The sequence below is a fragment of the Somniosus microcephalus genome, chromosome 10 (assembly GCF_052327205.1).
Source record: "Somniosus microcephalus isolate GS21.2 chromosome 10, FLI_Smic_1.0, whole genome shotgun sequence".
Taxonomy (NCBI): Eukaryota; Metazoa; Chordata; class Chondrichthyes; order Squaliformes; family Somniosidae; genus Somniosus; species Somniosus microcephalus.
Genome location: NC_140996.1, coordinates 170808403 through 170830319, shown reverse-complemented (window position 1 = coordinate 170830319; position 21917 = coordinate 170808403). Strand labels below are relative to the sequence as shown.

Here is a 21917-nt window from a genome sequence, read left to right as displayed (position 1 = left end):
AACTCACTAGCTGCTTCAGAAAACAGGCTTAGGGGCTCCTGGGCCTCATTATAATCTCACCAGTGGGTTTTCCACTTGTTTCATTGACCCATTGGGAAGGGGGCAGCCCAGGAGACAGCTCACTGGAGGGTGAAGTCCTCTCCCAGCCCTGCTGACAAGCACAAAGGTGTGGACTTCAGGAGCCCAGCAATGAGAAGAAAACTGATTACTTCACACAAACAGTTATTCCAGGCATTGGTAAGCCTGTGAAGGAGTTGCACCACCATGACAGAAAGTGTGGAGGAGTCCACTTCCAGCCTATGTGGTGTCAGCTTGCATGGCATCAGCACCTTGCAGTCTCGCTTGGAGAGTGTGGTTTCCTCCATGAACTATGCAGCTGGGCCCTTACACCAGGAATCAATGTTCACAACCTTTGCTGCTTTGGTGGAAGCTCATTCAGCTGCCATACAGGTTCTGGGCTCAAACCTGCATCCCGCCTTGGAGAGGCAGTCATCCACCTTGAACAGATTGATGGAGCAAATGGATAGGGGCTTTGAAACCATCGCTCACCTTCTGCAGTCTGCTCTTCCTCTGACATTCCTAGATGGGTGGAAATGTGGGGAGATGGATTGTCATAGAATGACAACGTTGTGGCAGCTGCCAGCGAAATTGGCACAAACTTGCATGATTCTTCTGCGGTGATCACATATTTGATTATTGATTAAGTGTAAGCCTTTCCTGTTGACAAAAGCTTCTGGCTCGTCATCTGGTGCCTGAATAGCTACATGAGTTCAGTCTATTATACCCTGGACATGAGGGAAGCTGACTGCTGCTGCAAATCCCAGAGCGCTCTCATTGCCCATTGGGAAGGCAATGTACATGTTTGTTCTGGCAAGGATGACATTGATGACCTGTTGATGTAGCTGTGCACTGCAGACTGGAAGATTATGGGGGATGTCCCCTGTACCAGCTGGACGGGGGTGGGGGGGGGGGGCGGCCTGTGGCAAAATAGTTAAGGACAGTGGTAACTTTGACAACCACTGGCAAAGCATGGCCCCCGGTCCAGTAGACAGCAGATCCTGTTGCAACAGTCTGACTGGTGAAGCACAGCTTCCTAGAAACATAGAAGATAGGAGCAGGAGTAGGCCATTCGGCCCTTTGAGCCTGCTCCGCCATTCAATGAGATCATGGCTGATCATCCAAATTCAGTACACTGTCCCTGCCTTCTCCCCATATCCCTTGATCCCTTTATCCTTAAGAAATATATCCAACTCTTGAATATATTTAATGAACTGGCCTCCACTGCCCTCTGTGGCAGAGAATTCCACAGGTTCACCACTCTCTGGGTGAAGAAATTCCTCCTCATTTCAGTCCTAAATGGCTTACCCCTTATCCTTAGACTATGACCCCTGGTTCTGGACTCCTGGCCATCAGAAACACCCTTCCTGCATCTAGTCTGTCCAGGCCTGACAGAATTTTATAGGTTTCGATGAGATCCCCTCTCAATCTTCTAAACTCCAGTGAGTATAAGCCCAATCGACACAATCTCTCCTCATACGTCATTCCTGCCATCCCAGGTATCAGCCTGGTGAACCTTCGCTGCACTCCTTCCATGGCAAGAACGTCCTTCCTCAGGTAAGGCGACCAAAACTGCACACAATACTCAAGGTGCGGTCTCACCAAGGCCCTGTACAACTGTAGCAAGACATCCTTGTTCCTGTACTCGAACCCTCTTGCTACGAAGGCCAACATACCATTTGCCGCCTTAACCGCCTGCTGCACCTGCATGCTTACCTTCAGCGACTGGTGCACAAGAACACCCAGGTCTCGTTGCACTTCCCCTTCTCCCAATCTATTGCCATTCAAATAATAATCTGCCTTCCTGTTTTTGCCACCAAAGTGGATAACCTCACATTTATCCACATTATAGTGCATTTGCCATGTTTCTGCCCAATCACCCAACCTGTCCAAATCATACTGGAGTTTCACGACATCCTCCTCACAGGATACCCTCCCACCCAGCTTTGTGTCATCTGCAAATTTGGAGATATTACATCCAATTCCCTCGTCCAGATCATTAATATATATGGTGAACAGCTGGGGTCCTAGGACCGATCCTTGCGGTACCCCACTAGTCACTGCCTGCCACTCGGAAAACGACCCGTTTATTCCAACTCTTTGCTTTCTGTCCGCCAACCAGATCTCTATCCAAGTCAATACCTTGCCCCCAATCCCATGTGCCTTAATTTTGCACGCTAATCTCTTATGCGGGACCTTATCGAAAGCCTTCTGAAAGTCCAAATACACCACATCCACTGGTTCTCCCTTATCTATTTTACCAGTTACATCCTCAAAAAATTCCAGTAGATTAGTCAAGCATGATTTACCTTTTGTAAATCCATGTTGACTTTGTCCGATCCTGTCACTACTTTCCAAGTGCTCTGCTATTACATCTTTTATAATGGACTCTAGCATTTTCCCCACTACCGATGTCAGGCTTACCGGTCTATAATTCCCCGCTTTTTCTCTACCACCTTTTTTGAATAGTGGGGTAACATTAGCTACCCTCCAATCCATGGGTACTGTTCCAGAGTCTATCGAGTTCTGAAAGATGACCAGCAATGCATCTACTATTTCTAGGGCCACTTCCTTAAGTACCCTGGGATGTAGATTATCAGGCCCTGGGGATTTATCGGCCTTCAGTCCCATCAATTTTCCTAACACCATTTCCCTACAAATACTGATTTCTTTCAGTTCCACCCTTTCATCAGACCCTATGTTCTCCGGCATCTCTGGGAGGTTATTTGTGTCCTCCTTTGTGAAGACAGAACCAAAATATGTATTTAGTTGGTCAGCCATTTCTTTGTGCCCCATTATAAATTCCCCTGATTCTGACTGCAAGGGACCTACGCTTGACTTCACCAATCTTTTTCTCTTCACATATCTATAAAAGCTTTTACAGTAAGTTTTTATGTTCCCTGCGAGCCTACTCTCATATTCTATTTTCCCTTTCTTAGTTAATCCCTTTGTCCTCCTTTGTTGAATCCTAAACTGCTCCCAATCCTCAGGATTATTGCTTTTTCTGGCCAATTTGTATGTCCTCTCCTTGGATCTTATGCTATCCCTAATTTCTAATTTCCTCCTGCATTGCTTCCCAGAAATATCCAAGATAGTAATTCTTGGCCCATAGACCCTGTGAGCTGGGTAAGGCCTTCTATGAGCAGCCCTCTTCACCTGCTGTCTTCTAACAGGCACCTGAAGAGCTCCCTGCTTTTCTTTGGGTAGTGCCATTCTACTTTAGATAGTGAATTAACATCTCAACCCTCTTCACCCAGATGTGGTGAAGTGGAAAAAATCTGAGTTTACTCTTAATGATGTTTCCATTCATAAAATGTTCATTAGATTATCTTTCTAGCTCCCATAGCTGCAGCATGCACAGTAGTAAGTGATGTTGATCATATTTCATGTCTTTGTGATGCAGGAATGTATTCCTGAAAACTTGGAACTGAAGAGGAAGCTTTTTCAAGAGCTAGATGACCTTATGAATGACGATGTGATTCTCAGCAGTTCTACCTCCTGCCTTTTACCTTCGAAATTGTTCAGCGGTCTTAAACATGTTAAACAGTGCATTGTATCCCATCCTGTAAGTATTTATGCAGTCGCAGCTGTGATACTTAAAGTAGACAGTGTTTGTATCTGGCTGTTCAAAGATAACTGGTTTTAATTAGTTGAAAATCTACAGAGCATGGTTACCAAACTTTCACACTTTACATATACTTATCAGGATTATGTATCTAAGAATACGTCAAAGTGTACAGCAGCGCAAAAACATTTTATTTGGAAATCCTTTCGGATTTACAAGAGGATAGTTTAAGATTGCTTAACAATCTTTATCTTGTGTAAAAATTATAGTATTTAAAATGGTGAAAATACAGGTTTTGATTACAGAACAATGTATCAGAATACTGAGTTGAAACTCAGTATATCATGCAAGCAGGAGGTCCTTACTGCCATTGTAAAGTAAATAAAGGTAAATTTTCCAGTTCATTAAAATGAATGGCCAGAAAGCCACAAGCTAGGGGTTGCGAAATCTCCTGATAGGCACTAATGGCTCGTGCCGACAAAACCAAGGCGGAAAATATTCCCTTGCATAAATGTCATTTTAACAATATTCCGATGCAAAGCATGCATATATGAAACATATACTGAAACTCCCAAACTGTTTACTGTAGAAATCACAGTGGACCTAATCTGTTGCTGCTGCCACGAGTATTATCACTCCACAAGTTGATCTTTGAGCAGCAAAAGTCTCTAGTTTCTAATGTTTATCAACAGGAATTCTATACTTGTAAACTAGAGATGAAGAAAGCCTTTGATTTGCATTCTGACTGAGGTTCCAAAAATTCCAAATCTCAACTTGCATCATCCCTACTTAGTCAGAAAAAATAATAAACTGCAGCCCGATTTTAACCTGGAGCGAGAATCGGGCAGGCAGAGCACCAAACCATCCTATACATTGCCAACGTCAGGCTCAGCCGATTTTTATCTCCTGTGCCTCATTTTACTATGATTGAAGGACTGCCCACCCGATCACGTTGGGGAAACGGGCAGTCTGCCCACCTTTTCATGGTACAATATCGGGCAGCCACCCAAGACCTATTTAAAGCAGGACTGCACCTCCTAAAGTAAGGTTGCATTCCCTGCATTCAGATTTTGTGACAACACTGTTGACACAATTCTAACAGTAATCATGAGTTGCAGGGCTACTCCCAGATTTTCTGATGCCTCTGTGGAAGTTCTGGTGGAGTAGGTCAGAGCAAGGAGGGAGGTACTGTTCCCCAGCACTTGCAGGAAGATCCCCATGCCTAATATCCAACAGGCTTGGACAGAGATGACTGAGAATGTCAGTGCCAGCAACATCAACTCAGGACTTGGGTTCAATGATCTCACACGAACAGCAAGGGTGAGTACTGCTATCCATCTCTCTCAATAATACCTCCCAACACTCCTTTCACCTCCCCTCCAATGGCAAGTGCACACTGAACCACCTCTCTTCCTCATTCCAAACACACACATCTCTTCCTTTTCTGCTTTCACACCTGACACTAATAACATTCTCTTCTCGCATCCTAACACTTGCAGAACCAGCAACTCCTCTCGGGACCCCTTCCTCACTTCACATGTCACACACTTGCCTTTCCATTCATCACCTCCCCAGTTTCATTCTATATCATTTCTTAACCAGCTCTCAGCAGATGCACTATATGCACAAACCCAACACATCTTCACTTTCCTTTTCAATAGCCACTCACTAACTCTCCCCCCTTTCTTTGTGCTGGACAACACAGCACATAATGCCAGGGAGAGAAAGACCGGGGAGGAACACCCAAACGGAGCAGGGCTCCCTGGAAATGAATGGCCCGGCAAAACCCATGAGTATCAGGGAAGGCGATGCTGGGGGCTTGTTGGAGCAGGAGGCCTGTTTATTACTTGTAACCGTTCATTTACTTCAGCAGATTGCACATTCAGACAACGTCCAGCTGCATTCTGAAGACTGTCACGTGCTAATGTGCAGCCTGTCGGTGCAGTGCTAACTTGTATCCCTTTTCTCTTTCCTCTAGGTCCTTCTCAGCAGCAAGAGCCTCCTGCAGAAGCTCCCTCAGAGGAGGACAAAGCCCCTGAGAATGCACCATCATACGCTTCATTCCTCTGAAGCACCAGCACAGAGATTGGCACTCCATGTGGGTTAGATAGTGAGTTAGAGCAGTGGTTCTCAAACTTTTTTGGTTGAAGGACCCCTTTTCAAATTGATTAGTAATCAGAGAGATGGGTGAGTCTGCTTCTCACACCAATTCTGGGTATGTCACAGCGACAGATAGCCACTATTAGCCAATTAGTGCTGGACAACTTTTAAAGCCGTTAGCAGGTTGGCTAAGGTGACCGAGGGCACGAGCACCCGTCCCATGCACATGCTGGGATTCTGCTGGAAGCTTGCTATCCCACTGGCATGATCTGTAACAACTGCACTGTGGGATTGTACGTGTTTGAAGGGCCCAGCAGGCGCTCTGATCACATGTCGGGTGGATGGTGCAGTGTTACCGTGCCAGGGAGAGGAATCGGCTCGACCGGCAGGGAGTGCTCGTTGCAAAGTGAGTGCGAGCTGTGAGGAGGCAGGCCCAGCCTTTGAGAATAATTCACAAGAACATGAATCAGTGTCGGTTTTTATAAAGAGGAGCAGGCTTGAAATTATCTCCGGTTGCGGATCCCCAGAAAAGTCTCTACAGACCCCCAGGGGTCTATGGACCCCAGTTTGAGAAACACTGAGTTAGAGGGTCTGCACGTAGTGAAACACCCTGCACCAGTGAGCAGCTGCAGGTACTGGCCGGGACAGCTCAAGCGAGAGCTTTTCAGCTCTACCGAGCAGGACAGAGTTGAGGACTTCAGGGATCCAGCTCTGAAAAGAAAATTGCTTGCCTCACACATGTAGTTATACAATGTATTGGAAGGCCTGCCGAGGCATTTCAACATTATGGCTGAAAGTATGGAGGAGTCCACTTCCAATCTGTATGGTGTCATCTTGAATGGCATCAGCACTCCCCAGTCTATCTTAGAGAATGGGAGCACCTCCAGGAACGCTGCAACCGGGTCCTCACAACACAAGTCAATGTTCACAGCCTTTGCAGCTTTGGTAGAAGCTCAAACGGCTGCCATGCAGGCTGTGGGCTCCACATTGGAGAGAATGATGGATCACATGAATAGGGATTTTCAAGGTGTTACTCATCTCCTGCAGCCTGCTCTCCTGCAGATTAGTGGGAGTGATGAGCCCCAGCCCTATGGGAGTGGCAGTGGCTTTCGGGGGGCAGTATCTGTTGTCCTCTTTCAGGATGTCAGCACGTCTGCTCCTTCGCCTACACCTACCATGGTGCCAGCAAGTCAGCTGAGCCAGACTGCCCCACAGCTGCTGAGGTGAAGAGTCTGCAGCTGGGCCCTCGCAGCTTTGAACAGCCAGAAGTTCCCGGTCACAAGCATCTCAAGGGTCCCAACAAGCTTTACTGAGGTAATTAGGGGAGTGCCTCATAGAAGTACAGGAAACTTTGTGCTATCCGGCACCCATGGGACCGAGCTACTGCCGTTTTTTTAAAAGCTCCGGATAGACCAGCGTCAATGTTATCAGATAGGAGCTTTTCATCGCAGTATCTGACCACAAACACTGTTGCTCAGCAACAGCTTGCAAACACTCGGCCCGTGGCTTGGAAGCGTCTCTGAAGCTGTTGCTAAGATACAGAGATGCTTTCTAGAGCCTGCCGTGTCTGACCACAAACACTTGCTCAGCAACAGCTTGTAAACACTTGGCCCAGTAGCTTGGAAGCGTCTCTGAAGCTGTTGCTAAGCGACAAAGACGCTTTCCAGAGCCTGCCTGTGAAAAGAATGCTAGGAGAAAAAAAAAACGAACCAAAACGGCTGCTGATTTCTGCCGTTAGATCAAAGTTGCCGGACATTCAACTTCCGGATAGCTCAAAGTTTCCTGTAGTAGAATTAGTAAAATCTCTCAAGAAACGCATCATGGGTTGACATGGGTGATCGATAAATTCAAGGCAATTATTGTATTTGGGATTAAACACATTTATCACATTTGGCAATTTAATCTGCATTGTAATTTTATAGCCGCTTCAGAGTCTGCATTGTCAGTATGTGATTGATATCGAAGTTGGCTGAATGGTTTCAATGTTCCGTGATGAAGGGTGTGGTGAAGGATGTAACATGGATTATTTATTCAGAGGGGCTTTGTGTAAGGTTTCAGGGCAGAGGAATGAGCAGGTCAGCGGAATTGCTGTGCAGTGAACTCATCCCTGGCATCTCTAGCTGCAAAGAGCTGAAGTAGCCCTCTTCTGCTTCTTCCTTACCTTGCCTGGTCTTCCTCGTCCGATGGTGACTGCTGCTGTTTCTGTGCTTCCTCCAAATGCAGTGCTCTCTGGCTGACAAGCTTGTGCAGGATGCAACACACCACGATAATGTGGGAGACCATTTGTGGGACAAATTGTAAGGAGCCCCCAGCCATCTGAACCTTTGTTTGAGGAGTACTATGGTCTTTCAGTTATGATGCTGGTGGTCCCATGGCTTTGATTATACCTGTACTGTTCAGGCATGGTGGGGATGTAAAGGGGTATCGGTGAGCCATGTATGTAGGGGTTATTGCTTGTCCACCAGCAGCCATCCTGTCACATTCCTGGAAGGGTCGAATATTGGGGGATAGTTGAGTGTCGCAGGATAAAAGCATTGTGACAGCTGCCTGGGAACCTTGGACAAACTTGTATTATTCTGCTAATGTGATCGGAGACAAGCAGCACATTAATTAAGTGGTAGCCCTTCCTATTTACGAAGGGTGATGCCTGGTGATCTGGTGGCAACAGGTGTGCAGTCTGCAGTATATCACACACTCTACGCGAGGGAAGCCAGCCACTGCTGCAATTCCATGAGCTCTGTCCTGTTGATGTCGATGGGGAAAGAGATGTACTGGTTAGCCCTGGCATTGGGGACCTTTTTAATGCAACTATGCACTGCAGACTGGGTATGTGGGAGATGTCCCTGTAGCAGCCTGGAATGAGCCAGAGGCAATGATGAAGCTAAGAGCTGTGGTGACTTGACAGCTACTGGCAAAGCGTGACTACCACCTGCCCGCCCCCCCACCCACCCCGCAGCCCAGCACGCATCAGGTCTATTATAAAAGATGTAATAGCAGAGCACTTGGAAAAAAGTGACCGGATCGGACAAAGTCAACATGGATTTACAAAAGGTAAATCGTGCTTGACTAATCTACTGGAATTTTTTGAGGATGTAACTAGTAAAATAGATAAGAGAGAACCAGTGGATGTGGTGTATTTGGACTTTCAGAAGGCTTTCGATAAGGTCCCGCATAAGAGATTAGCGTGTAAAGTTAAGGCACATGGGATTGGGGGCAAGGTATTGACTTGGATAGAGAACTGTTTGGCAGGCAGGAAGCAAAGAGTTGGAATAAACGGGTCTTTTTCCAAGTGGCAGGCAGTGACTAGTGGGGTACCGCAGGGATCGGTCCTTGGACTCCAGCTATTCACAATATATATTAATGATCTGGACGAGGGAACTAGATGTAATATCTCCAAATTTGCAGACGACACAAAGCTGGGTGGGCATGTGTGCTGTGAGGAGGATGCTGAAAAACTCCAGGATGATTTGGACAGGTTGGGTGATTGGGCAGAAGCATGGCAGATGCAATATAACGTGGATAAATGCGAGGTTATCCACTTTGGTGGCAAAAACAGGAAGGCAGATTATTATCTGAATGGCAATAGATTGGGAGAAGGGGAAGTGCAACGAGACCTGGGTGTCCTTGTGCACCAGTCGTTTAAGGTAAGCATGCAGGTGCAGCAGGCGGTTAAGAAGGCAAATGGTATGTTGGCCTTCGTAGCGAGAGGGTTTGAGTACAGGAACAAGGATGCCTTGCTGCAGTTGTACAGGACCTTGGTGAGACCACATCTGGAGTATTGTGTGCAGTTTTGGTCGCCCTATCTGAGGAAGGATGTTCTTGCCATGGAAGGAGTTCAGCGAAGATTCACCAGGCTGATATCTGGGATGGCAGGAATGACGTATGAGGAGAGATTGGCTCGATTGGGCTTGTACTCGCCGGAGTTTAGAAGAATGAGAGGGGATCTCATTGAAATTTATAAAATTCTGACAGGACTGGACAGACTAGATGCAGGAAGGATGTTCCCGATGGTCGGGGCGTCCAGAACCAGGGGTCACAGTCTATAAGGGGTAGGCCATTTAGGACAGAAATGAGGAGGAATTTCTTCACCCAGAGAGTGGTGAACCTGTGGAATTCTCTACCACAGAAGGCAGTAGAGGCCAATTCATTAAATATATTCAAGAAGGAGTTGGATATATTTCTTAAGGCTAAAGGGATCAAGGGGTGTGGGGAGAAAGCAGGGACCGGGTACTGAATTTGGATGATCAGCCATGATCGCATTGAATGGCGGAGCAGGCTTGAGGGGCCGAATGGCCTACTCCTGCTCCTATCTTCTATGTTTCTATGTCTTATTGTAGGAGGCTGCAGTGGTCTGCTACAGCCTGCCTGGAAAATCATGACCACCTCCTGCACTGCACTAGATCTAAGAAACTGGCCAGTAGACCCTGTGTGCCGTGTAAGCCCTTCGAGCAGGCCCCCTCATCTGCTGTCTTCTAATAGGCCCACATGCTGGGTGCTAAATCTACTGTTGCTGCTCCTCTTGCTCAACCTCTTCATCCAAATAAAACTGGCAGTAATGACACCCTTGATGACGGAAAGTAAGGCAATAAATCTCAGGAAGAAGGAAGCTGGAAACTCTCCCCCCAATCCAGGCAGCACAATGGTGAACAGATCCCTACAATGCCTACTTCCAACTCCGCCCTTGCCTCAGCTCATCTGCTGTTGAAACCATCATCCATGCCTTTGTTACCTCTAGACTTGACTATTGCAATCTTCTCTTTGGCAGTCCCTCAGAACCGAGGATGACTTGCTTCCACACTAAAATGAGTTCTCAGATGACTGATGAGTCCAATGTGGGACCTACAGTCTCTGTCACAGGTGGGGCAGACGGTGGTTGAAGGGACGGGTGGGTGGGTGGGGTGCTTGGGTTGGCATGCGCTCCTTCCGTTGTTTGCGCTTGGCTTCCGTTTTTGCTCCCAGTGAAGAGACTCGAGGTGTTCGGCGCCTTCCCGGATGCTTCTCTTCCACTTTGTGCGGTCTTGGGCCAGGGATTCCCAGGTGTCGGTGGGGATGTTGCACTTTTTCAAGGTAGCTTTGAGGGTGTCCTTGAAGCGTTTCCTCTGCCCACCTGGGGCTCTCTTGCCGTGTCAGAGCTCCAAGTAGAGCGCTTGTTTTGGGAGTCTCGTATCAGGCATGCGGACGATGTGACCCGTCTATCGGAGCTGATCGAGCGTGGTCAAATCTTCGATGCTGGGGATGTTGGCCTGAGCGAGAACACTGACGTTGGTGTGCCTATCCTGCCAATGGATATGCAGGATCTTGCAGAGGCAGCATTGGTGGTACCTCTCCAGTGCTTTGAGGTGCCTGCTGTACATGGTCCAGCTCTACTGGTAGGCCTCCCATCTTCCACATACATAAACTTAAGCTGATCCAAATCTCTGCTGCCTATATCTTAACTTGCACCAAGTCTCATTCACCCAGCACCCCTGTACTTGCTGACCTACATTGGCTCCCGATCCGACAACGCCTCACTTTTAAAATTATCACGTTTGTTTTCAAATCCCTCCATGGCCTCGCCTCTCCCTATAAGTCTCTGAGATATCTGCGCTCTTCCAATTCTGGCATCTTGCGCATCCCCGATTTTAATCGCTCCACCATTGGCGGCTGTGCTTTCAGCTGCCTAGGCCCTAAGCTCTGGAATTCTCTCCCTAAATCTTTCTGCCTCTTGTTAAGCGTCTTGGGACTTTTTGCTCCGTTAAAGGTGCTATATAATTGCAAGTTGTTATTATAATCCAAATTATAATCCAATTACCTTCAGCTGAGAGCCCCTTTAGGTAGCGCTTTCAGTGTCTCTGAGACCAATCCCGCTTGGTGTTACTCGCGGGTTGGGTGCTGGGCAGGATTTCCGCGATTTTGCGTTAAAATCGTGTTGGGATTCTAATGACATCATAAGACCCTGATTTGCATGTATTCATGAGGCCCCCGCCTGTCTTTGGTGGGCACCTCGGCTGACTAAAGTAACCTTTTGGTTAAAATGGGGAATGGCGAGAAAGAATTGGGTACTATGAAACGATTTTAACTGCCCGTCCACCCCATTCCTGCGGGGCAGAGTGGGTTAAAATAGCCCCTTGCGTCCTACCAAAGCAAGGTTTAATGGAAATGATCCAGAACTCAAGGGGCCTGAATGTGGGAAATTCTGGATTAACTCAGATTTATCTAAATTGTGCAATTTTGACTTATATAGAATCTTAAAGTGTAGAAGGAGGCCATTCGGCCCGTCTTACCTGTGCCAGCTTTTTGAAAGAGCTGTCCAAGTTAGTCCCATGCCCCAGCTTTTTCCCCATAATCCTGCAAATTAATCCTCTTGAAGCACAAGTCCAATTGCCTTTTCAAAGTTCTTATGGAATCTGCTTCCGCCACTCTTTCAGGTAGTGCATTCCAGATTTTAAGAATCCTCTGAAAAAAATTCTCCTAATTTCCCCCCTAATTCTTTTAAATTTGGAACCTCTGGTTACCGACCCACTTGCCAGAGGAAACAGTTTCCCCCTACTTGCTCTATCAAAACCCCATATAATTTAGAATACTTCTATTAGATCTCCCCTTAACCATCTCTGCTCTAAGGAGAACAATCTCAGTTTCTCCGATCTCTCCACATAACTGAAGTGCAACGCCAAATTGACGCACATTCATCTATTTTGGAGCTCGCCGCTACTCTTACTGCCCTCTCCAAAGCATGCCTGTGTATGCAGCCATTGACAGCGTGGAGAGGTGGGAGAAAGCAGCGGTGAACTAGAACCCATACAGTAAACAGCTGCTGGGATAACTATGGAGAGTTATTGGAGTGAAAAGTACTTCCAATGAGATGCATCAAATCTCTCTCCTGGTCAGTCAAACAGTATAGGAGGTAAATACTTCTAAAATAAACTGTGCTGTACTTAAATTTTATACATTGGCATTTTCTAGTTTAGGAACTGATAAAATAATATGAAAAGTTTGGAAGTCTGCTTTGGAAAAGCTTGACAGCATATTCTCATCAAGAATTCTTCAAAAGTCTGCTGCTGTTAAAAATGTAATTGAACTATCTTCTGCACCATTTACACCAGTGAACTCCTGACCAAGAGTTCATGTTCCCCTTTTTAAAAATATATTTACATTGATGTCTCATGCAACAGTTTAAGGACATCTGTGCCACAGTCTTATGTGGTGTTTCCAGTCACAGTCCCTCCAGATCTGAGCCTGTGCTTTAAGAGCCACTCACCAGGGAGTGAATGCCCTATTCGATATGCAAGCTAGTGCACTGTCACTGCGAGCTGCAAGATGGTGCATCCTCATCCCCCTCCCCTCTTCTTCCAGCACCAAGGTGGAGCACAACCCTCCACACAACAACCATCTGGGTGAAAGATCTGTGGAGCTATGGCAGCCAGCGAAGGTGGGAGTACCAGGCAGTCTGGCAACCATTTGTGGACCCTACACAAGACCCAGAGAAATATCCGCGAAGTTAAGAGGGGAGCCATGAACAGACAAATGCCTTGTCTTCTGCCACAACGCACAATACTCCAACCTACAAGGGCCATCAGTAGACTTGATAGTAAAATCCAGAAACTGTCACCAAATGATCTGACACAGCACATTGCCTGAGAACGCCACACTGAGCCTTCAGACATGACCTTCGGCCTCCTGCTGAGGTTAGCGCGTTGCTCCACTTATGTAAATTAGCAGGCAGCACCAAAATACCGGTGCTCTCTTTCTGCGGCGGCCGTTAGCCTTGGCCGGTGCTGTTAACGGCAGGTTTCCAGCCTACTTGAATTTCTAGGCCTTAGTCTTTGAACCCTCTAGTATATCATCCCTCTGTAGAACTGCAATATTATCCTTGATGCATACTGCTACCCCACTCTTTTTTTCCTTCCCTATCCCTCCTGAATACATTATAGCCAGGAATGTTTAGTTCAGCTTGCTGTTCAGGGGTGATGTCAGGAACCATTTCTTCACACAAATGGTAGTGGAAACCTGGAACTCTCTTCCACAAAAAGCTGTTGAGACTAGGACAATTGAAAATTTCAAAATTGAGATTGATAGATTTTTGTTGGGCAAGGGTACTAAGCGACATGGAACCAAGGCGAGTAGATGGAGTTAAGATACAGATCAACCATGATCTAATTGAATGGCGGAACAGCCTACTCCTGTTCCTATGCTACTTGCTTATATTGTTAGCAATTCCTGATGGCATACAGTAGACCCTTAAAGCCTTTGTATTACTGGATGTAACTGGAAAGTGATTATATTGCCTGGACACTTCTTGGTGGGGGGGGGGGGGACTGAGGAAGTCAGACTCCATCAAGAGCCATCAGTATTTGAAGGTGAAAGGTTTCTTGTGAAAGACATAGAAACATAGAAGATAGGAGCAGGAATAGGCCATTCGGCCCTTCGAGCCTGCTCCGCCATTCAACGAGATCATGGCTGATCATCCAAACCCTAGCACCCGGTCCCTACACCGACAACCATCCCACCCAAACCCTATCCCCGTAACCCCACGTATTTAATCCCCCCTAACACTAAGGGCCAATTTTTTATCATGGCCAATCAACCTAAACTGCACATCTTTGGACTGTGGGAGGAAACCAGAGCACCCGGAGGAAACCCATGCAAACACGGGGAGAATGTGCAAATTCCACACAGACAGTCACCCGAGGCCAGATTTGAACCCGGGTCCCTGGCGCTGAGAGGCAACAGTGCTAACCACTATGTGGCCAACCCGTTATTCTGAGACTGTGACCCCTGGTTCCAGACTCCCCAGCCAGGGGAAACCACCTCCCCCTGCATCTACCTGGTCAAGTCGTGTAAGAATTTTGTATGTTTCAATGAGATCACCTCATGTCCACTGTAACTGATTTCTATGGAGAATGAGACCAGCCACAGGCCAGGTGTCATTTTACTGTGGTCTCTGCTCTTTCTGGAGAGACACCATAAAGATCCTATCATTTGAAAAACAGAACTATGCCCACCTGAAGTGATGGAACAGCATCAGTTTCACACCTTACCCAAACAGCACCTCAAACAATGCTGCACCAGAAAATTACCCAAAATCACATTCCCAAGTCCTGAATTGGAACTTGAACCTAAAATCTTGACTCAAACACAGGACTCTTGCCTCATTCTGGTAAGAGAACAGAGACAAAAAGTAAGTGGCAACAGATCTGAAGAACTTGTGCTGAAATTAGCAAGACTGAGTTTGTCCCAAACAGCATGGAACACTGGTGGTGGTGAGCACCAAATGTACACAATCTGGACAAGTTGATGAACAACAAGTTAATGTGGCTGGTTCAGTGGAGGCTATAGGTATAAAAATAAAACTGGAGACCAGAGTTACTTGAAGGGGGAAAAGTCCAATGACAAGCAAAGATGAGTTAATAGTGGAAATTAGATGGCAAATAGTTCTGGCAGTGATATGGCAAAATTAAAGCAACTGGTTCACAGTAGAAACCCATATTTTGATTTTTGTAACTTGCAATAGATTACATAGGAGGTACAGCACAGAAACAGGCCTTTCAGCCCAAACAGTCCATGCCCCCTTCTGTCTTTCCTCATCTAACTATCAGCATAATCCTCTTCTTCTCCCTCATGCTCATCTAACCGCCCCTTAAATGCATCGATACTATTCACTTCAACCACTCCCTGTGGCAGCAAGTTCCACATTCTCACCACTCTGGGGTAAAGAAGTTTCTTCTGAACTCCCTATTTGACTTCTTGGTGACGCTCTTATATTGATGGCCTCTAGTTATGTTCTTCCCCACAAAATGGTAACTGCCTACACCTTCCATAATTTTAAAGGCCTCTATTAGGTCACCCCCTCAGCCTTCTCTTTGAAGAAAGAGACCCAGCCTGTTCATCCTTTCCCAATAGGCATATCCTTGCATTTCTGGTAGCATCCTTGTAAATCTTCTCTGCACCCTCGCCAGTGACTATATCCCTTTTAGTGCCTCGATATGCTCAATACGAACACCGTCCCACAGCGCTGGAGCTACTCACAGGGCAGATGGCACAACTTATCCGGCTGGGAGAGCTTCATTCTCCTGGCTCTCCGCAAGTGGCATGAGGGAGCAGCAGCTACCAAGGTATTTAAAGAGAAAGCAGAAGAATTAAAAGGGGAGCACTTAACAAAAGGGAACCAAAAGGCAGAAGAAAACCTAAAGGGGAACACCCAATGGAAGTAAAATCTAACAGGAATAACCTAAGAAAAATATTTTTAAAATGGGAACATCTGAGAGGTATAAAATTATTAAATAGGATGTACTCGAAAGAAGTAACATTAAAAGGGGAGTGCAACTACCAAACAAGAAGGAGATTTGTTGAAGAAGCCAGGTAATATAAATAACAGCTTAATGCTTGCTCTAGGTTTTTCTAGCCAAAAGTTGAGGTTATCTTCTGATCCTAAAATATAGAGAACTGTCTAAACTTTTAAGTAGGATAATGCCTGTGGGAACAACATAAACTTTGACATGTGAATGTTGTGGGATATTTACGCATTAGAAAGCCAGGTATAATAGATTTGAGAAGAAATGAGAAAACTTGATCAAAAAACTAAAGGAAAGGCTTGCCATACGAGAGCACAGGAATCCACAGGGTAAGATAAATGATAACAAAAGAAAACTGGATAGTACTAGACTTGGTACATGAGCCACCGCCAGTCAGTGAAGTGACGAGCCATTTAGGACTGGCAGTAGGGTCAATTACAATGAAGTGCAGAATCACTAAGAAAAGGAGAAACATGCTGAGAGAAGCCAAGGAAATAGGGATATTGAATATATTAAGGCAGGAAATTGCGAGAATGAACAGATAAAAGAAAGACTTGCATTATATACCGCCTTTCACGACCTCAGGACATCCCAAAGCGCTTTACAGCCAACAAAGTACTTTTGAAGCGTAGGCCGGAATTTTGCCGGCACTCGGGGCGGGTTTGGAGGCAGGACATCCGGCAAAATCGCAAAGATTGACAGCGGGTCGGAGACCTGCTGTCAACCCGCCTCCAATCAATCTTCCCAAGTGTCGGGTCCCCAATTTGCGCATGGACCCGACACCTAGCGGTGGGAAGAGGATTATAGCCACTTAACTGCTTGTTAACAGGCAGTTAACAAGCTTTTTCCAATTTTGACACTGCTACTGCGGGCTTCCTGACATCCGGACACCACGCCAGATAAGTGTGGTGTGTTGTGAGTCTGCTGTAATGTTTATACATTGCTGATGGCTGCAGAAGTGGTGTGAAGGATCCAATGGTGCACTGGTGAGTTTCAGAGGTAAGAAAATGTCGGGAAATTCATTTTTAATGCATTTAGACTTTTCTGTAGGTAACAAGTTTTGAATTGTATATGTAGTCCCACCTCTCACCAGTGACAGATCGCTTCTGTAACCTCACCTGCAGCTGCCTTCTGTTCTAGCCTAAGGAGGGAGTCACTGGAGAGCCTAGGTGCAAGAGCTCACCTTTGTACAGGGATTGTCGGTGTTTGCAGCACCTCAAAGCTGTCAAACACTGAAAAATCAACTAAAAAAAATCGTGCATGGTCCCTTTAAGAAAACCAACAGATGACGCGTCATCAAAAGACGTCATCTGACACCGGCTTCTTAATTGGTCGGCAAGCCCGCAGGGCAGGCTTAACAAGGCCAATTGATGTAAAATTACGTCTGTGGGCCGGATGTAGTTGGGGGCAGGACTGGAACCCGGAAGGCAGCTGACCCGCTCCCAAGCCGCCTCAAAGCAGAAAATTGCGGCCGTATTCACTGTTGTAATGTAGGAAATACTGCAACTAATTTGTGCACAGCAAGCTCCCACAAACAACAATGTGATAATAACCAGATAATCTGTTTCTAGTGATGTTGTTTGAGGGATAAATATTGGCCAACTCAGCAGGGATAACTCCCCAACTCCTCTTCGAAAGACTGCCATGGGATCGTTTACGTCCGCCTGAGAGAGCAGACGGGGCTTCAGCTTAATGTCTCTTCCGAAAGACAGCACACTCCGACAGTGCCGCATTCCCTCAGTACTGCACTGGAGTGTCAGCCTAGATTTTTTTAACTCAAGTCTCTGGAGTGGGGCTTGAAACCATAACCTTCTGACTCAGAGGCGAGAGTGCTACTACTGAGCCATGGCTGACACCCATAAAGAAATACTTGCATTTATATAGCGCCTTTCACAACCACTGGACGTCTCAAAGTGCTTTACAGCCAATGAAGTACTTTTTGGGTGTAGTCACTGTTGTAATGTAGGAAACATGGCAGCCAATTTGAGCACAGCAAGCTCCCACAAACAGCAATGTGATAATGACCAGATAATCTATTTTGGTGATGTTGATTGAGGGATAAATATTGGCCAGGACACCGGTGTTAACGCCACTGCTCTTCTTCGAAATAGTGCCATAGGATCTTATACATCCACCTGAGAGAGCAGACAGGGCCTGGGTTTAACGTCTTATCTGAAAAATTATGAAGGAAGACAGGTAGAAAACTAGAGATAATAGATTGGACAAAGATGCAAACTGAAAGGCACAGGAAGATTGCGTTCATATGGACATCTTCGCTCAGGAAGTTAAATAACAGCAACAACTTGCATTTATATAACACCTTTTAATATAGAAAAATGACCCAACATGTTTCACAGAAGCATATTCAGACAAAAAATGGAGAAGAAGGATGTTCGCTTGGTCAAAGAGATGGGTTTTGAAGAGGGTATAGGGAGGGAGCTCCAGAGTATAGGACCAAGATTGCAAAAGGCTCAGCTGCTTGTGCTGGGGCAAAGGGAGGGGGGAGATGTGCAAGAGGCCAGATTTGGAAGAATGCAGATTTCTCAGGGTTGTAGAGTTGGAGGAGCTTACAGAGATAGGAATGGGCACGGTCATGAAGGGATTTAAACAAAAGGAGAATTTTAAATTGGAGGCATTGGGGGGACCGGGCGCCAATGTAGGTCAGCGTGTACAAGGATGATTGGTGAGCGGGAGTTGGTGCGGGATAGGATACAGGCTGCAGAGTTTTGAATAAGTTAAAGTTTAGGAAGGGTGATGGATGGGAGACTGATCAGGTCAGTAGCAGAATAGTCGAGTCTGCAGGTGACTAAGGCATGGATGAGGGTTTCAGCAGCAGATTACAATAGCCATTGTTTTTGGTTCTCAGGATGTGTGTACTGCTGGGAAGGCTACCTTTATTGCCCGCTCCTAGTTGCCCAACATAGTTTGTTTTGCTGGGTAATAATGTTAAGCCTATTACCAAACGATGTTAGCACAAATTGGTTCTAGGATATTTCTTTGTTGTTCCTCTGTTGTTAGAGCTCATTCTGTTAATGCTATGGCTATGTTATTGGCCAATATATAACTGATTTTCATGACAATATTTGCATGAGAACTGCATGGAGTAATCTATATGGTTTTACAGTGCATTTATCTGACAGCAGGGGGATACTTAAAAAAGAAATTAGGAGATCAAGGAGGGGCCATGAAATAACACTGGCGAGCAAAATAAAGGAAAATCCTAAGATGTTTTATAAGTATATTAAGGGTAAGAGGATAACTAGGGAAAAAATAGGGCCCATTAGGGACAAAAGTGGCAATCTGTGTGTGGAGCCGGAAGATGTAGGAGGGGTTCTAAATGAATTTTTTGCATCTGTTTTCACTATGGAGAAGGACGATGTAGACATAGAAATAGGGCGGGGGGACTGTGATATGCTCGAACATATTAACATCGAGAGGGAGGAGGTATTGGCGGTTTTAGCAGGCCTAAAAATGGATAAATCCCCAGGCCCGGACGAAATGTATCCCAGGCTGCTGTGTGAGGCAAAGGAAGAGATTGCGGGGGCTCTAACACATATATTCAGGACCTCTCTGGCCACAGGGGATGTGCCAGAGGACTGGAGAACCGCTAATGTAGTACCATTATTCAAGAAGGGAAGTAGGGAAAAACCGGGGAACTACAGGCCAGTGAGCCTAACATCAGTGGTAGGAAAATTATTGGAAAAAATTCTGAGGGACAAAATTAGTCTCCACTTGGAGAGGCAAGGATTAATCAGGGATAGTCAACATGGCTTTGTCAAGGGAAGATCATGTCTGACTAATTTGATTGAATTTTTTGAGGGGGTGACTAGGTGTGTGGATGAGGGTAACGCAGTGGATGTGGTATACATGTATTTCAGTAAGGCCTTCGATAAAGTCCCGCACAGGAGACTGGTCAAGAAGGTAAGAGCCCATGGAATCCAGGGTGCCTTGGCACATTGGATACAAAACTGGCTTAGTGGCAGAAGGCAGAGGGTGATGGTCGAAGGTTGTTTTTGTGACTGGAAGCCTGTGGCCAGTGGGGTACCACAGGGATCGGTGCTGGGTCCCTTGCTGTTTGTGGTCTACATTAATGACTTGGATATGAATGTAAAAGGTATGATCAGTAAGTTCGCAGATGATACAAAAATTGGTAGGGTGGTAAATAGCGAGGTGGGTAGCCTCAGTCTGCAGGACGATATAGATGGGTTGGTCAGATGGGCGGAACAGTGGCAAATGGAATTTAACCCGGAAAAGTGCGAGGTGATGCACTTTGGGGGGACTAACAAGGCAAGGGAATACACTATGAATGGTAAGACCCTAGGCAAGACGGAGGGTCAGAGGGATCTGGGTGTGCAAGTACACAGATCCCTGAAGGCGGCGGAACAGGTGGATAAGGTGGTAAAAAAGGCATATGGGATACTTGCCTTCATTAGCCGAGGCATAGAATATAAGAGCAAGGAGGTTATGATGGAGCTGTATAAAACACTGGTTAGGCCACAGCTGGAATACTGTGTGCAGTTCTGGTCGCCACACTACAGGAAGGATGTGAACGCTTTGGAGAGGGTGCAGAGGAGATTCACCAGGATGTTACCAGGGCTGGAGCGCTTCAGCTATGAAGAGAGACTGGGCAGATTGGGTTTGTTTTCCTTGGAGCAGAGGAGGCTGAGGGGGGACATGATTGAGGTGTACAAAATTATGAGGGGCATAGATAGGATGGATACTGAGGAGCTTTTTCCCTTAGTAGAAGGGTCAATAACTAGGGGGCATAGATTCAAGGTAAAGGGCGGGAGGTTTAGAGGGGATTTGAGAAAGAACATTTTCACCCAGAGGGTGGTTGGAGTCTGGAACTCACTGCCTGAAAGGGTTGTGGAGGCAGGAACCCTCACAACATTTAAGAAGCATTTGGATGAGCACTTGAAATGCCATAGCATACAAGGCTACGGGCCAAATGCTGGAATATGGGATTAGATTAGACAGGGCTTGATGGCTGGCGCGGACAAAATGGGCCGAAGGGCCTCTATCCGTGCTGTATAACTCTGACTCTATGATTGTGCTCTAAGTTGACTTCAACATTGTCATAAGCAATAATTTTTCCTATACTGTATTGGCATAATTCATTTGTAATTGAGTATTGAACTAATGATGAAGGGCCTAACATTTCTGAGAGGTTTCTCTACATTTTATGGAATTTAGTCTGAGGGTGATAATAAATAGTGATTGCTTTACAGGATGTAAGAACTGTAATATAATGCTTGCATTAGAGAAATAACCTTTTTTGACCTGGACTCCTACAAGTACGGCTTCCCGCTAAGAGCATGGGATTGCAGAATTACCTTTGCAGAATGACCTCTCTTGAGTCTGCAGCAGCACTTCAGCTTGAATTAAAGAGATTCACACCTTTCGCTATCAGCAGTATTTTACTTGCATGCAGTCTATTTATTTTTAAGTGTAGATATAGAAAATAAAGAAGGGAGTTTTTTTGATGTGGTTGGTTGTGGGATGTTGCAGACCCATGGTCCCAATATATAATGGGTATTATATGATAGCTCAGTAGTTTACTGTCCCTTGTCACCATCTGCAAAGTTTGCAATGGCATAAAATTGCTTTAATAAGGAAAGTTGGGAGAAAAATTGTGTTTATGTTCTCAGGTGAATCCAACATACTTTGTACCTCTGGTTGAACTAGTTCCTCATCCTGAAACACATCCTGCTGTTCTGGAACAAACCTATGCACTTATGAAAAATATTGGCCAGTCGCCAGTCAAACTGACCAAAGAGATTGATGGATTTGTTTTGAATCGAATTCAATATGCGATCATTGGAGAGTCATGGAGACTTGTTAATGTATGTATGCCTTCTTTTACAATTTATTATATATTTATGAGAATTTTTGAGTGTTACAGCAATTATGCAATTAGTAAAATC

At 45.8% G+C, this 21917-nt stretch overlaps 1 protein-coding gene across 2 annotated transcripts in view; it reads left to right on the top strand.

Moving 5' to 3' along the window:
* Window positions 1-21917, top strand: part of cryl1 (crystallin, lambda 1) — a 111993-nt gene that overhangs the window by 44928 nt on the left and 45148 nt on the right. Inside the window, exons 4-5 of one of the 2 annotated variants that reach the window (XM_085999161.1) lie at window positions 3461-3622; window positions 21642-21836. In XM_085999161.1, the coding sequence (XP_085855287.1) occupies window positions 3461-3622; window positions 21642-21836 (357 nt within the window). The remainder of the gene's footprint in view (window positions 1-3460; window positions 3623-21641; window positions 21837-21917) is intronic. The other variant, XM_085999162.1, reaches the window with a different exon arrangement.